Below are 15,777 nucleotides of genomic sequence, written 5' to 3' on the forward strand. Positions count from 1 at the left end.
CCTGAAAAAATGGGCAGATGATGCTTTTAACACACTAAATTTATCTTTATTAAAGGTCAGACCTAAAGGTCAGATGATTTAATTGTCAAGCACAATCTCAATTTTATGTTTTTAACTGAGATTTGGTGAGACCAAGATAACAGTGCAGCTGTTCTTATCGAGTCAACCCCTCCCAACTTGTGTTTTATAACTTGGGTCTCAGTTATAATTTCATATTTATATCATTTCATATCATTTCAGTTCTAAACTTACAAATGTTATCGATGCCATTGAACCCACTAAGGTGAAGTTTCTGGTAAGAAAAGATCTCCTTGGAGAAATGCCACGCTGGTCAGAATAGAAAAAAGGGAGTGTTGGAAAGCTGAATGCAGGTGGTCAAAAACAAATCTAACGCTCATTATGACATTTATAAAGAGAGACCTTGCATTTTTAATCTGGAACTGGAGAAATGCAACTCAGTCCTTCTTCTTTGACATCATCGCCAAAACCAACAATAATGCGATTAAAAGTCAGCGCTCAGCTTCAATCAATAATGTTAAAAACCACAAACCAAGCCATAAATCTTGGTGTAGTCATGGACTCAGACCTAAAGTTCAACAGCAACATTAAGACAGTAAGACTTATTTGTTTGCCGCTCCCTTTCATTAAACCAAACTTGAAGCTTTTGATTAATATCTTACACTGTACTATAACTTTTATTCTCCTGTTTATCAGTCTTATTCTATTTTGGCTTATTTTTATTTCCAATTTAACACTTATGTTGCTTTTACATTCTGTCTTAATGCCTTTATGTTTTATGTAAAGCGCTTTGAATTGTTGAAATGTGCTATACAAATAAACTTGCCTTGCCTTGCCTTAAATCATAGACACTGGTCCTTTAAAGGGTCAGTTCACCCCCTCTCCCCCACCATACCCATCGTCCCCCCCAGTGTCTGACTGAAGATTTCAGCCTTGGTCATCAGAAGGTCACTGGTTCAATTCCCAACTCCTCCTGCCTGCATGTCGAAGTGTCCTTGGGCAAGATACTGAATCCTGTGGCAAGCCATTTTATCATTTAATAGCTAGACTGAATATATATTGCAGATATTTGTAATTCAATTCCTATGAGATTATCATGAACATTTCAGATATCAGGATATCAGGACTTTTGCCATTCATGTGTATTGGGCTTTCAACTTCAGATATCCACAGTTACATTTTTGATATCCAGAAAGAACATTCTGGATATCTGCAATACAATTCTTTCTAGGAAAAACTCCCATTTCAGATACTTACAATCTGATTCTTAGTAGTCATAATTTTAATATCAGATATCCAAAATTAAAAAAACATTCCAGATATCCATAATGTAATTTTGAATATCCAAAATACATTGTGTAGTTTAGTAAAAATGTCATTACAGATATCCACAATTCATATTATGGCTAGTGAAAATGCAATTTCAGATATCTACAATTAGAATTATGACTAGTAACAAAGTAATGACGGATATCCACAAATGTGTTGTGGACATCTGTTGAAGGGTAGATAGGACCTTTAACAAAAAGGTTTCATTGATTATCCACAATTATATTTTAGATATCCATAATAGCATTTCTCCTAATCAAAACTGTATTCTCATTGGTCAGAATGGTAATTAAAGATATCCACAATAACATTCTAACTAGTAGAAATTGTATTTTAAGATATCTACAATTTTGATTGTACTAGCCAAAAATAAATTTAAGATATCTAAAAATCCTTAGAAGCATAAGTGGCTGTTTTAACTTTAATAGCTGGATTGTATATGTATTACAGATATCTGTAATTCAGTTCTTCCTAGTCAGAATGAGCATTTCAGATATCCAGTGACATTCTTCCTATCCACAGAATGAACATTCTGCAATCTGAAATTGAAAGCCAAATACACATGAATGGTGATGCGTTTTATTTTTCCATAAAAATTTGAAAAGTAGCTGGTCTATGTCTTTGATTGTTTTATTATCAATATGTAATGAGAGAGCAGCATAGGTAAGCCTAGAAATACCCTCTGCTTTTATTATTAAAGCTCTGCCTTTCAAAGACAGATCGCTTAGAAGCCACTGGTTTCCTTTTGATTTGCTTTGTGCCTTTTCTATGATTGGGCTAAAATTTAAAGTACTTCGAGTTTTGTTGATTTTTATTGACAGAGATCCCAAAGTATGTCGCTGTATCTTTGACAGGAATGTTTGACATTGAGCGACCGAGTCTTTCACTGCCAATAATTCACATTTGTTTACATTCAGGTATAGTCCAGAGGCCTTAGAGAATACATCAATTATATCTAGAGCACAAGGTATCTGAACAGAGTCTTTAAAAAAAGAAAGAGTGGTGTCATCTGCTAGCTGGCTGATGACAATTTGTTGCTCTGCTGTAGTAATACCTTTCAAATTGCTTGTTTTAGTATGATTGGGCGACAAGGAGGAAGAGGGAAGGAGAAATATGGCAACCTTGTCTGATTCCCCGTTTTATGTCAAATCGTGGAGTTGTGCCAGAGTTTAATTTAATGGAGTTATTACTATTGCTGCCTGTTGGAGGGACGTGCGTAACACGTGCATAGACGCTCAGGTCTATAATTTCTGCACATCAGTAATTCATGTACAACATACTCCCTTGCGTTTTTGTTGAGCATCATTGACGCAAACCCTCCTCAAGTACACGCATGACTGCTTTGATTCAAGGTCCCTCATTGGCTACAACTAGAAACTGCACGGTAACGTGTCGATTTTTGTTGTGTTAACAAATAAAAATAAAGCGTGTTAACACGACTAGACTGCATGTGTTAACATGCATTTTAATGCAGTGTAAATACGAAATTTCTAAGAGTATATTTGCTCTAACGGCCTTCAACACAGTGTTGCCTCCGTCCCGCATCTCTCCCCGCATCTCTTCAATAGGCGGAGCTACAGAGCGGGAAGAGATGCAGGCGAGAGGCAGTCAGGAAGAAACACACATTTTGAAATAAGAGGAAACCCACAGACTCAGCGGCAGAGCCTTTAAATACAAAACAAATTTTACTAATTGACAGTCTCGAGCCCCAACAGGACAAACAGACACGCGCGCGGAGGGCGGACACTGGTTTCATTTCATCCGCATCTTAATCGCAGAGGAAACCGTCCGCCCCCAGTGACCCAGACAGTAAACAGTCCTCTGACAGATGGAGAAACAGGCCGGAGCCGCCGGGGCGGCGGACGGAGCAGGGCCGAACAGAAAGCCCTGGGGCTCGCCGACCTGCGGGCCAGCCGCTAGTGAAACCCAGGACAGGTGAGGAGGCTCGGTATTAATAGGAGAGTAAGCCAAACTTCGACGCCGAACTTTCCATTTACAGTTGTCTTGCTTTTCCACTATATTTCACTCCCCCTGAAACATTACACAAAATGTTTTCTGAATGAAGAGGATAATGTCTTAAATTCGGCATAGATACGACACATAAAGCTGCGCTTATTTAACGAAAAATCTGCTTTTAAAAACTGTCTGAAGAGTATTTCCCAATAAGCAAAGCCTAAAACATATTACAAGATTTTTGACTGGAGTTTAGGATAATCGTCTCACATCCGTTTTTAGCTGTGCTATCATATAGTAGCTAACGGTGTGTACAGACTACGTAATTCACCATACTATACGAGGATAAGGATAAGACAATCTTGCATATATTTAGACGGAAGTACCAAGTAGGCTAACAGACGGCTAATAGCTTGTGGTAGCTCAGTGAAACAGGCCTAGTTTAAAGTACTGCGTAGAGACCGCTGTAACGTTTATGTAGGCGACGCTATCGCTAATGTAACGTTACGCAGATCAGTGACATCTGATCTGTCCGCCAACTGTCATGTTAACTTCATATTTTGTCATTAATTTGGCCTTTTTAACGAATACAATGTCCGGCAAATCAGTTTCCTGAAGGTAGAAGTCGTTAACTAGCGTTAACATCTGGAAAATCATCATCTCACAACTGGAAGCAGGGCCGGATCAATACATCACCTGGGCCCGGGCAAAAATGAGTTGTGGGCCCCCCCCGTTCGTTCTGTTATAATTTGATGAAATGTAGATTTATTTAATAATATGCACTATGTAAACATAAAATCTTTTCATTAAATGGTATGTGTATCTTTTTGTGCATTTTAACTGGATTTCATGATTCAGACATTTTACACATGTGCAAAAACAAAAATTTAAATTAATCGAATTAATTTGAGATATGGCCCAGCCCTACACCCTACCCAAAATATATCTTTTGACACACTTTCTCCACACAGAAATACTGTTTTTTATTAAATATTCCTTCTACTATTACTTTGCTGTTTTTTTTTTCAATCATTAAGTTACTGTTAATGAAACTCAATACTTTCTGCAGATGTTTCACATTAAAAGCCAGGAAATATTTAAGATTGTGCTCCTTATGCTGCTAAAAGGCTTTTAACATGAAACATCTATGCGCAAAGTGTCAAGACGATACCTGAATAGTGATAGAAAGAAATGATCTTGTTATAGTTGAAGTAAATATGTTCTCTCTTTCTCTTCAGTCCATCAGGTTCTCATGTAGAGTGGTGTAAACAGCTGATAGCAGCCACCATCTCCAGTCAGATCTCAGGATCAGTCACACCTGACATTGTGAACAGGGACAACAAGGTAGCTAACACACACACGCACGCACACACACACACACACAAACACAATCACATTCCTGACAATATTTCTCATCAGCTTGTGTTTTGTGACTGATAGGCTGGGAGAAGACCAGAATTTCTGGTAGGATTGGCACATATGTGTGTGTGTGTGTGGGCATAGCTTTGTGTGTGTTTCCGTGTGTGTGTGTCACAGCTGTTGTCATTGTTAAGTTCAGCTATCATTGAGCTGCTGTACAGTTTCTCGTCTGCCTCGGCCTGTCAGCGCATCGCTTCCTACAGCCGCAGCTGTCCTCAACCGAGGCACACGTTCTTCTGATAATGATTGATTTCTCTCATGTGTTGAACCTCATTTTTAAAAGCTAAGCATGTGGATGTTTATCAGACAGATTATCTCACATATTTCACACTAAGTATCTGATCCGCTGTCCGATGCGATGTGCTGTTTTGATAAACGACTGCAAAGTGAGGCTGCTGAGAAAAACGACCGAAACGACGACTGTTTGCGTTCAAGTGACGGAGGCCCTCTAGTGGCTGTTAGTAAGCATGACGGGAGCAAAGCAGGAAACCAGATGATGTTACCATAGAGAGATTAAGTCCACGTAAGGAGGTCAGTTTGGATGCATGGATCAACAAAACATCAGACTTTAACACACAAGATTGCTATTCACTTCCTGTCTCCAACCATCAATCTAACCAAATGTTTTTTGGGCCCAAACCTAACCAGACCTTAACCATAGCTTCATCACATCATGAACCACGTTTAGTTCTCAACAGTGATTTGTTGGTGTCAGATCAGATAGTTCTGAGTGCATGGAGTGGAGGCCCTCTTTATTTACGCTACAGGAAACCTTGGAATGTAGATAGTAAATCCTAGTTCCTTGGTTAAAGGGTTAGTTCACCTGAATACTGTACAATGGAGGTGAGTGGAATTGAGTGTATGTATCATATTGTAGCAGGTTTGCTTGATATCGGGAGTCGCAGTGCTCTTCTGTTATCGCTGTCGCTTGTCTTGTGCGTTCGCATCTGTTTGCATCAACCACCTGTCACCAAATACAACAATGGTTACAATATTCCTCTTTGACATGGTCATGTGTTCTGTATGTTGTGTGTGTGTTTGTGTGTTTATGTCCGGTGTGTTTAACCTCCCAGGTGTCCAAGAGGCTGAATCAGAGGGTAAGAGTGTACACAGGCTATTTCATGTGAAGTGAGCAGGTGTGTGTGTGAGAGTGAATGCAGACAGGTTTTGATCAGTCAAGTGATGTTTGAAGGTTGCTTCACGCACAAACCAGCAATACTTCCTCCAACAGACCTGCAGACAGAGCGCACTTATTCATCTCCGCTCCTTCTACCTCACTGCTTCTTTTTTTTCTTTCTCTCTACCTTTTTTTTCATGATTTTTCTTTGTTCTTTACCCCTACATTCTCTGAGTAAGACATCTGCCCTATAATTAAAACGTACCCATATGCCATTTTTATAATATCTTATATTTATTAGAGACATTTGAACAAGACTAAGGGTCATATTTACTAAGGATTTGAGGCTCCTTTTTAGACACTTACCAGTTGAATTGCGTTTCTTGTTATTTACTAAAGGACCGTACTGAGTTTTAGCTCATGCGATATGCATTTTAAGGTGTTCTAGTTAAGAGAACGCCTGTGAAGATGAGACAGATGAATGGAAATTCATACACATATCACCTGATTTATCACTGCAGACTGAAATCTAACATCTGAGAAAAGCAGGTTTAAAATCTGCGGCTTTGAAACAGGAAGAGACACGTGGAGACAGAGAGAGAGACGCAGTTTAAAAGACACATTACAAAGTGTCTTTTCCACATCGGGACTGTGGCGGGACTTATCTTTTGCAATAAGAGCCATGGGATCTTTAACGACCACAGTGAGTCAGGACCTCAGTGTAATGTCTCATCCAAAAGGACGGCGTCTCCTGCAGCACAGTGTCTCCATCACTGCAGTGGGAGGTTGGGATTTTATTAGGAACGAGAGGGAAGACTGCCCCCTACTGTACTAATAAGCCCACGTCTGCTTAGCTTCAGGTATTCTGCAGAAGCAGTGCATATGTTGGTATGGCTGCACTAATGCAGTTATGACAGTGATAATAACAGTGGTGGACTGACTGACACTACACTGTGTACATCAACAGAAGCTTCAGGTCTCTGTCAGTGTTTACACATCCTGTAGGCATGCCTAGAAGGATAAAAACAGGCTTTGGGCTGCAGTTACACCTATAAAGTGTAAGTTGTCACATGACCTGTGTTCACAGCTGTATTGATTCAAAAAGAAGAGTTTCTCCTTTGTCCATAGACTGTATGTGGGTTGACTGAACCTGTTTGAAACGTCAGCACAGCAGCCACTGAGCCACCGATCATCTGACGGCACGCTGAAAGATATCTATTCATTTTCTCTCTCTCTCTCTCTCTCTCTCTCTCTCTCTCTCTCTCTGTTTTTCTCTTTTCTCTCACTTTCTCCATGCTGGCTCACCCCCTGCAACAGGATTCACAGGATGAAGGGCTTTGTTACCATGGAGAAAGTGATTCTGAGCATCCTTCCAATGCTTTGGCAAGTCTCTTTTTGTCTGTCCTTTTCTCCCATTTTACTTCCTCCTCACTCCCGTCCTGGTCTGCACGCCTCATCCAGCTCGTCCTCGTCTTCCCTCTCTCCTCTCCTCTCCTGTCCCGGCTTTCTTCTTGTTTTAGTGCTAGCGTCCCCCAAAGAAAGAAGGTAGGAAGGAAACTAAGATTTCAATGAAACATCCACAACTCAGCTAAATGAAGTAGACCTCTGAAGCTCTGCCACTGCCTTTGGCTGCGTTTCAGGTGGTTTAACGAAAAGTCCATTAAACAACTGATCAGAAAACAGAATCAACAATGATTTTGATCATTACTGAAAATATGAAATAATAGATAAGTCAATAAAAATAAATGACTGGGTGCAGCTTCTCCAGTGTGAGCATTTGCTGCTTTTCTCTGTTTATTATAGTCAACTGAATATCTTCAAGTTTTGGACATTTGAACACATCACCTCGGGCCCTGATTTTCCCTACTTTCTGATCAAATCAGAAACATAACGGAGAGATTAATTGATAATGATAATAGTCAGTTGAAGTCTCAGTAACATCAAAATGTTCTTCGTCCTCAGACCTGAAAAGGCATGGAGACATTTTCTGTTTTTTACTGGCATTTCATTTCATCAGTCAATTTTTGTGTGAAGATGTCTGCTAGCTATGAAATCATCAGATAACATGTCACTGAGTCAATTAGCAACCCCCGGCTAACTCATCTACAAGTTTTAACAGTCTTTGTCGACTAAGTTTGCAGCAGCTGCTGACCTACAGAGACAACATGACTAACAGTGTGTTAGGTGTCAGTGGTGAAGCTCCTCACTGCAGGCTGGAGGTCGGGAGGGGCCACATGTCCTTCACCCACACAGTCTATAAATAGTCTCTCAGCAATGAAATACCAGCAGTGCTCTCAGCAGATTTGCAACTTGTGTTTACTTGTGCTTGTAATGTGTTTACTGGTTTAATGCTGCTGTCATCAGTTATTTAGATTAACATAATTTATTTAAACAATGTTTACTCAGTCAGCAACTTAAAATGTTAACTAAAGCTCACCAACAGTTAAGCTAGCCAGCAGATAAACTAACTAGCTAGCTATTTAGCTAACTATAACAGTAAGTATAAAAGCTATCTTGACGCCGGTTTACTGTTGGATTGCTGTACAGAGTCCCAGCAGAACTGACGCTGGCATGTTTTATGCTGTGGTTAAACTGAGTTAAGTTAGCGAGAATCATTGAGGGGAAAAAGACCGGAAGTCACAGTTGCCTTCAAAATAAAGGTCTAGATTACCACACCAGAGGTACAATTTCTAAATAGCCTCACTGTATTCGCCCCCTGTGGTATCACCATCATAGCTTTGAAATGATTTTAGACTTTTTGTTGGCCAAATCCAAAATCTATTTTAATTTAAATAAAAGAAACAAAAACCTATCACATACATCTATTGTAGCTAAGTAGGACAAGCTAGCTTAGCTGCTGGCTAGCTTTAGTTAGCATTTTATATATTCTCAATCAAACTAAGTTGCTGAGTATAAAGTGTTTAATTAATGTCAATCTAAATAACTAATTATGAGCAACATAAGACATTTCTAGCAAACACATTAAGTTTCAAATCTATTGGTTATAGCCATCAGCATCTCAGAGATTATTGCTGTTTTGTAATTGCTGAGAGACTGTTTATTAACTTTTTTTTTCCTGGAGCCTGACTTCCAGCTGGCAGTGAGGGGTATTTGGGTCTAGCTGCTTGACTGACTGGTCTGTATTCCGTGTAGAACCTTCCAGCTCTGAGATACGGGGCGCAAGTCAAAGTGTTCCAGAACCAGGTTCCTCTGCTACCAGGAGAAAGCATCAAGGCTACAGGTAAGTCCATCTTCTCTTCTCAGTCCATATTTATCACGTTTATTATGTAGCTCACAATATCAATTATTAAAACTTGACATTTTATTTAAAATGTCACACTAAATATTCTAAACCTTATCCTTTGTGTGTGTGTGTGTGTGTGTGTGACGTGCAGTAAAGGATGTGATGTACATCTGTCCATTCAGTGGTCTGGTTAACGGGACTCTGACCATCACAGACTACAAGCTCTACTTCACCAGCGTGGAGAGGGTAATCGCACATCTCATTTATTATTTAACGTGGAAGCTTTTCACCTTTAATTCACAATCACACATCTTACTTCTCCTCAGTGTGTTGTCCTTGCAGCTGTGTTCATTTCAGTCTGTGTACATCCAGGAGTCTCCATTCATTCTTGATGTGAACCTGGGAGTCATCAGCCGACTGGAGACCATCAGCGTCCCCAACCAAGGAGAGAACAACAAAGGATTGGAGCTAGTCTGCAAGGTACCACACACACCAAATATCTCTTAGCATACTGTACATGTATATAGATTATTATGAATTTGAATATAATCCAATAACTGATATAGTATCTGCCAATCTGTGATCTCCTCCCTGCATCAGGACATGAGGAGTCCGAGGTTTGCCTATAAGACAGACGAGAGTCATCCGGATATAGTGGAGGTGCTAACCAAACATGCCTTCCCTCTCTCCCACAACCTGGTCAGTTTCATTCAAATGTCTTTTTTATATTGTGTATCTTGTGCTGCAAAGCCATCATGCAACACACATTGGACCTCATGCGAGAACATTTTCATATTTTTCTCCTGAATTGTCTCGTTGTAAATATCTTTTTTCAGTCATTAACTTAATCGACGCAAGCACAAGCACAACAAATTGAGAAGTGCCAGTAGTGTTATTGTAGGACATGTGATGGACATGGAAACTTGACAAAATCCAAAATCCAATGCAGTCAACTGGCGTCCATGAAGACGATGATATGCTGAACAGAATATTCATTTTTCCTTTAGTTTGTTTCAGTTTTATTTTGTATTTTAGTTGATTTCAGTATCATTTTTAAACTCTTAAATTCATTCAGATTGAGAAATTATGATTTTTAATCAGTTTCCTCTGGTGACTGGATGTGAACATACTTGTAATAACTGTCCTGTGACGTCCTCTGGCAGCCTCTGTTTGCCTACCAGTACAAGGAGCAGTTTCCTGTGGACGGCTGGAAGGTGTACGACCCAATGGCAGAGTACAGACGTCAGGTGACTGCACACTGACAGTAGCAGTGACGGAATCAGTGAAGAGATGCCAGGCTGCTTTAAGATTCATATCACACTGACAAAACAAAACAATCCTCCTAGAACTATAAGTAGCTGTATTACATGGTATTATGATGGAACTGTATCAACCGTATGGGCCTGTGTTTACCATCATGTCATGTTCCTTCTACTGGCTGGTTAGAAATACAATGAAACACATTTTTAAAAAGACATACGCAGTGAGTGTTTTTATCTTACACATACCGCAGCAATCGTTCAATCATACTAAATATGTTTTTTTTTTTGTTCTTGTGGTTGGTGGTTTGTTTGTCAGGGTCTCCCTAATGAGAGCTGGACCATCAGTAAGATAAATAGCACCTATGAGCTGTGTGACACCTATCCCTCCATCCTGGTCATCCCCACCAACATCACAGACGAAGACATCAAACGAGTGGCCGTGTTCAGAGCCAGGCACCGCATACCGGTCAGTCTGAAGAATCACACACACATGTCTGAAGCTGAGACTGACACATCATTCTGGACCTTAGAACCAGCAGTTGACAAAACAATCCCAACCTTGAATTAATACAGTTAGCTTAGCTTACATTTTTCTCACCAAAACACATTTTACAGTGTATATTGTATACACTACATGTCTGGTGTTATTCTATAGTTTTCTTATTATCAACAAATCCCATGAAATCATTGGCGTTTACAAGCAGCCCTAATTTCAGGCAGCAGGACGACTTTTGTAGGATTGACAACAATGGCAGTCCTCCTGATCCTGAACTAGTGTTGCTCACCCTGCAGGTCTTATCCTGGATCCACCCAGAAACTCAGGCCACCATCGTACGCTGCAGCCAGCCGTTAGTCGGCCCATCAGACCGTCGCTGTAAAGAGGATGAACGCTTTCTCCAAATCATCATGGACGCCAACGCCCAGTCTCATAAGCTCACCATCTTTGACGCACGGCAGAGTAGCGTAGCAGTCACCAACAAGGTACTCTACACTCTACACTTCTCTTCCCGTCTGCACACCCTGATATTCCACCTTCAATCTGATTTCGTTGCGTCTCTTCAATCCACCTCATACAGGCAAAGGACGGAGGGTTTGAAAGTGAGAGTTTCTATCCCAATGTGGAGCTGAACTTCCTGGATATCCCCAACATCCATGTGATGAGGGAGTCTCTGAGGAAGATGAAGGACATGGTTTATCCTACCATAGATGAAGTCCACTGGCACTCTAATATTGACCAGACGCACTGGCTGGAGTACATACGGGTGAGCCTCACACATGAAAACACACAATAAAGAAGAATAGTCTTGTTATGTGATGTGTCTCTGTTGTGTGTAGTTGTTACTAGCAGGAGCAGCTAAGATAGCTGATAAACTGGAGTCGGGAAAGACGTCGGTGGTGGTTCACTGCAGTGACGGCTGGGACCGAACGGCACAGCTCACCTCTCTGGCCATGCTGATGCTGGACAGCTACTACCGCACTCGCAAAGGATTCCAGGTCACTCACTACATCACAACATTAGTTATATACTTTGGTCTTCATCTATACAACATAATAATGTACTGTGTGTGTGTGTGTGTTTGCAGGTTCTGGTGGAGAAGGAGTGGATTAGTTTTGGACACAAATTTGCTGCTGTAAGGAACCAGTAGAGAATATGTGCAACTAATTAACAATCATGGTAAAAAAAAGGCTTCTAAAAGCTCTAGAGAGACTCCTTACTTACAAATAAAAGTTATTAAGAGAAGCAGCTGAGAGTGGCTGTAATGTAACACGTAGATCTGTACACACTGTGCTCAAAACACATTGCATATGTCTACTTGTCTTTGTCTGTGCTGACTGACAGACCGCTGCACACCTACAGTGTAAACACATGGTGTAAAGGTGTTTTCTGTGTTGTAGCGCGTGGGTCACGGTGATGAGAACCACGCCAACTCAGAGCGCTCGCCTCTCTTCATCCAGTTCATGGACTGCGTCTGGCAGATGACTCGTCAGGTCAGGATCCTTCAGCTGTCGCGATCAAAATCAAAATCTGAAGAACTAATAATAGTAGACGTGTAGAAGCTGCCACTCTCCACTAATCACACATGTTGTTCTGACTGCAGTTCCCAGCAGCCTTTGAGTTCAACGAGCTGTTCCTCATCACAGTGCTGGACCACCTGTACAGCTGTCTGTTTGGTACATTCCTCTATAACAGCGAACAGGAACGGGCAGCCAAGGTGCGTACCACTCCTCAGGTAACAAGGTCGTGTGTCTGATGAGTTGTGTCAGTTTTAAAGTCTTCCTGTTTGCTCTGCAGGACGTTCAGACCAGCACTGTGTCCCTGTGGTCCTACATTAACAGGTGAGCTATCTGTCTCATTGATCAGTCAGTCCATGAGTGACTCTTTCTGACTGTTGGACATTGTCCCCTACCAGCCAACCCGAGGACTTCACCAACCCCTTCTATGTGGACTATGAGCACCACGTTCTGTATCCGCTGGTGTCTTCCAGACATCTGGAGCTGTGGAGCAGCTACTACGCTCGCTGGAACCCACGCATGAGACCACAGGTGGGGAGGATTATTTGTGTAGTAGATTGGTAGAGTTAGATTCTTACATTTCAGTGATTATCATCAGAATCATTTCAGGTCACTGACATTTCATTGTCTTTGACTTATTTTTTCTTCATAAAACTGTGAGGAGTATCAGTCACTAGTGTTAGGCAGCGGTCGAGGAAAGAAGAAACTGTAGATTGCAAGAATAAAGTTATAAAACTTTGACCCAAAAATATTTTTATGTAACATTACTATATTTTTGAAGGATTACAACTTCACTCACAATATTTATCACATAAGTACAACTTTACTTATAATTATATGTCGTTTCTCATAAAATTCCAACTTTATTTCAAAATATTATGCCTGTTTATCATAAACTGAGCTTTACTTACAACATTCTTTCTTGTAAAATACAAAAAAAATACAAGGAAAAAAGTCACAATATTTTCTGATAACATTTATAACGTATGATTATCATTATTAGGTATTACAACTTTTTATTGTAAGACTGACTTTACTCATTATATATATATTTATGTGAAATTATAACTGTACTCAGGATAATTTACCCTTTTTTGTAAAACTACAGCTGTATATCATAATATTATGCCTTTGTCTTGTACAAGTATGACTTAAATATCATTAACAAATATTCTGACCTTTTCTCTACTTGTTATTCTCATAACATAACACCTGTACAGATACCCCCCCTCCCAGAGTGTCCCTTACAAAGCCAACTTAGTGTTTAATGTCATAATGTCAGGTAAATTACAACCTGGATGTTAGTTTTTCAGTGTAATCTTCATCATGTAAGCAAGAAAAACTCTTCTGACTGACTGATCATCCAAACTAAGGAAAGAGACACTTGTGATTGTATTTCAGGTGCCGGTGCATCAGACTCTGAAGGACCTGCTGATCCTGAGGGCAGAACTGCAGAGGAGGGTGGAGGAGCTGCAGAGAGAAGCCACCTCCCATTCCCTGTCCTCCTCCTCTGAACACTCTCCCTCCCCCACACACACCACTGGAACTCCACTGCACACTGCTGTCTGACACACACATACACACACACACACACACACACACATACACCAGAAACACACTTACACATCACTGTCACACACTCACACAAGGTTTTATGCATGTTTTACTCCCATTACTAAAATGTTTAAAATGTGAGAGAAAGACATTCCTACATTTGTGCAAAAACATTTTTGCAAAGTAAAATGATGTTTGTGAAGTAAAAAGAAGTATTTAAAGAAGCTTTAGGAATCTAACAGTTCAGTTCCTACGGTCTCGATTCCATTCAGAATCGTTTAAGAATTGAATGAAGTGCCACCAGTTTTACCTGCAAGTGTTTTCATTTTGAATGAAGAACTGATACCGTTTGTCTCAGGGCTCTACTTTTGTCAATATTCAGTGGTCAGTGATTCTTCTACTTCCCTCGTTGCAAACACTGCCTCCTTTGTTAGATAAGAGCACCGACCAAACCTGAAGCACTGCTGCCTGGGACTGAACACAGATGTCTTTCTCATGGACGTTTTCCTTTATTTGTCTAAAAGGTGTTGTTGTTATTTCTTTACTTTGTGTCTTTCCATGTGTCTCTGCTCCCACATGTGTGTGTTTGTGTTCTGCGATTGCCAACCACGTTACTATAGTAACATCTCTTCTGACTAGTGTTTCTCACTAATAAACCAAACTAGAGCTTTGGCAGGTAGAGCTCATCTCATACTGTAAGTAGTGAACATCCTGCCTGTTTGACTGTTTGTCATGTTTTTACAGCCTGACAGCACACTGTATTTTTGAGGCCAGTACTGATATTGATATTTGAGAGTTTAAAAATCCAGTAACGATTTATCAGTTGGTATCAGTTTTCTAAACTACATATAAATATTTTTTTTTTTAAGAATTGTGACCAAGATCTGTACAGAGCAGGACAGTGTCACCGGTACCATCTGTTGTTTTTTATGTGTTTTGTGTTTTTTTTTTTGCTTCAGCTTAAGTTATTTTTATTGAAATTTTCCAGGATTCCTTATTGCCTCTGCTTCATTCATATCTTTTTTTGCATATAATCCTGCCCGCAGACCTGCTTCAAATTCATTACGAACTCAAAGCAAATTTTTACCTCGCATTATTCATATAAATTGAACAGACGGAGCGATTTCGCAGTCTGTCCAAACAGCCAGTGCACTGACTATACAGATGTTAGCTGTAGCAACAGTGACTGATCTCAGAATTGACCAAAAAAAATCTTTTTTTCCCCCTCCAGTCTCTCTGCATCCTTCTATTCTGGATGTTTTTAGATGGTCACAAAGTGTTTTCAGAATTTGAGTCTTTGCATTCCTTTATATGCAATGCACCATCTAAAAATTGTGATTTGCTTTCAGTAAAAATGGCGCCATGCTAGCCAAGCATGAGTACAATTAGCACTGAGCCAAATGTTAGCGCTGATTATGGTTTCAACTCTACTCATATTGCCTTTATTTCAAGAATCCAACTTAATCTGCAATTTCATTTAACCTTAGATAAACAAATCTATCCTATGTGTTGGATGAACCAAGTTAGCTGGATAAGAATTGACAGGATAACTTTAGCAGGCTAACATCAGAGGATTAGTTAAACCTCATAAAGAACTTGTTTTAAATAATCACAGTTCATATTTTACCCACTCACAGCTCTGTCCTGTGTTTTTTTTAAAATAATATCAGTGTATTTTTACAGATCATATGTAATATAACCCATACTGTCATGTGATGTAATGTGTATATCTTGTCTTTTTTATGTTAATAACATGTCTGTGTAATTACATGAATATCACAACCCTTCTCCTAATGAGCCATAATCACTTCCGACATTCCATTGTAAACAATAAAAAAAAAAGAAAGGAAGAATTCAAATGTCCAGTC

The 15,777-nt window shown here is 39.9% G+C and overlaps 1 protein-coding gene across 7 annotated transcripts; it reads left to right on the forward strand.

The window, feature by feature from the left end:
* Nucleotides 1-2,916: 2,916 nt before the first annotated feature.
* On the forward strand, nucleotides 2,917-15,740 carry mtmr1a (myotubularin related protein 1a). 7 transcript variants are annotated; one of them, XR_006400195.1, is made up of 20 exons: nucleotides 2,917-3,282; nucleotides 4,539-4,644; nucleotides 4,741-4,764; nucleotides 7,154-7,219; nucleotides 8,990-9,077; nucleotides 9,232-9,326; nucleotides 9,453-9,560; nucleotides 9,681-9,779; nucleotides 10,244-10,327; nucleotides 10,659-10,808; nucleotides 11,135-11,323; nucleotides 11,419-11,604; nucleotides 11,678-11,836; nucleotides 11,926-11,973; nucleotides 12,239-12,331; nucleotides 12,442-12,555; nucleotides 12,636-12,679; nucleotides 12,754-12,886; nucleotides 13,757-15,043; nucleotides 15,087-15,740. XR_006400195.1 is itself a non-coding variant. In XM_044341834.1 (19 exons), exons 1-19 carry the CDS (start codon nucleotides 3,176-3,178, stop codon nucleotides 13,922-13,924), a joined length of 2,019 nt encoding a protein of 672 aa, XP_044197769.1. In that variant the 5' UTR covers nucleotides 2,917-3,175; the 3' UTR covers nucleotides 13,925-15,740. The 7 variants fall into 7 exon arrangements, 6 of the variants coding, with proteins under 6 accessions (XP_044197769.1, XP_044197767.1, XP_044197771.1 ...); XM_044341834.1 differs by lacking the exon at nucleotides 7,154-7,219 and adding an exon at nucleotides 5,793-5,816 and having other exon boundaries at nucleotides 13,757-15,740; XM_044341832.1 differs by having other exon boundaries at nucleotides 13,757-15,740.
* Nucleotides 15,741-15,777: the final 37 nt, after the last annotated feature.

Source organism: Thunnus albacares, chromosome 22, assembly GCF_914725855.1.
Source record: "Thunnus albacares chromosome 22, fThuAlb1.1, whole genome shotgun sequence".
Lineage (NCBI taxonomy): Eukaryota > Metazoa > Chordata > Actinopteri > Scombriformes > Scombridae > Thunnus > Thunnus albacares.

What these genes read in the sequence shown, in the direction of transcription:
- mtmr1a (XM_044341832.1), top strand. Translation starts at nt 3,176, where the DNA reads ATGGAGAAACAGGCCGGAGCCGCCGGGGCGGCGGACGGAGCAGGGCCG. An exon ending in TTGTGAACAGGGACAACAAG is followed by an intron (nt 4,645 to 4,740) that starts GTAGCTAACACA and finishes TGTGACTGATAG; the next exon opens with GCTGGGAGAAGACCAGAATT. An exon ending in TTGGACACAAATTTGCTGCT is followed by an intron (nt 11,974 to 12,238) that starts GTAAGGAACCAG and finishes TCTGTGTTGTAG; the next exon opens with CGCGTGGGTCACGGTGATGA.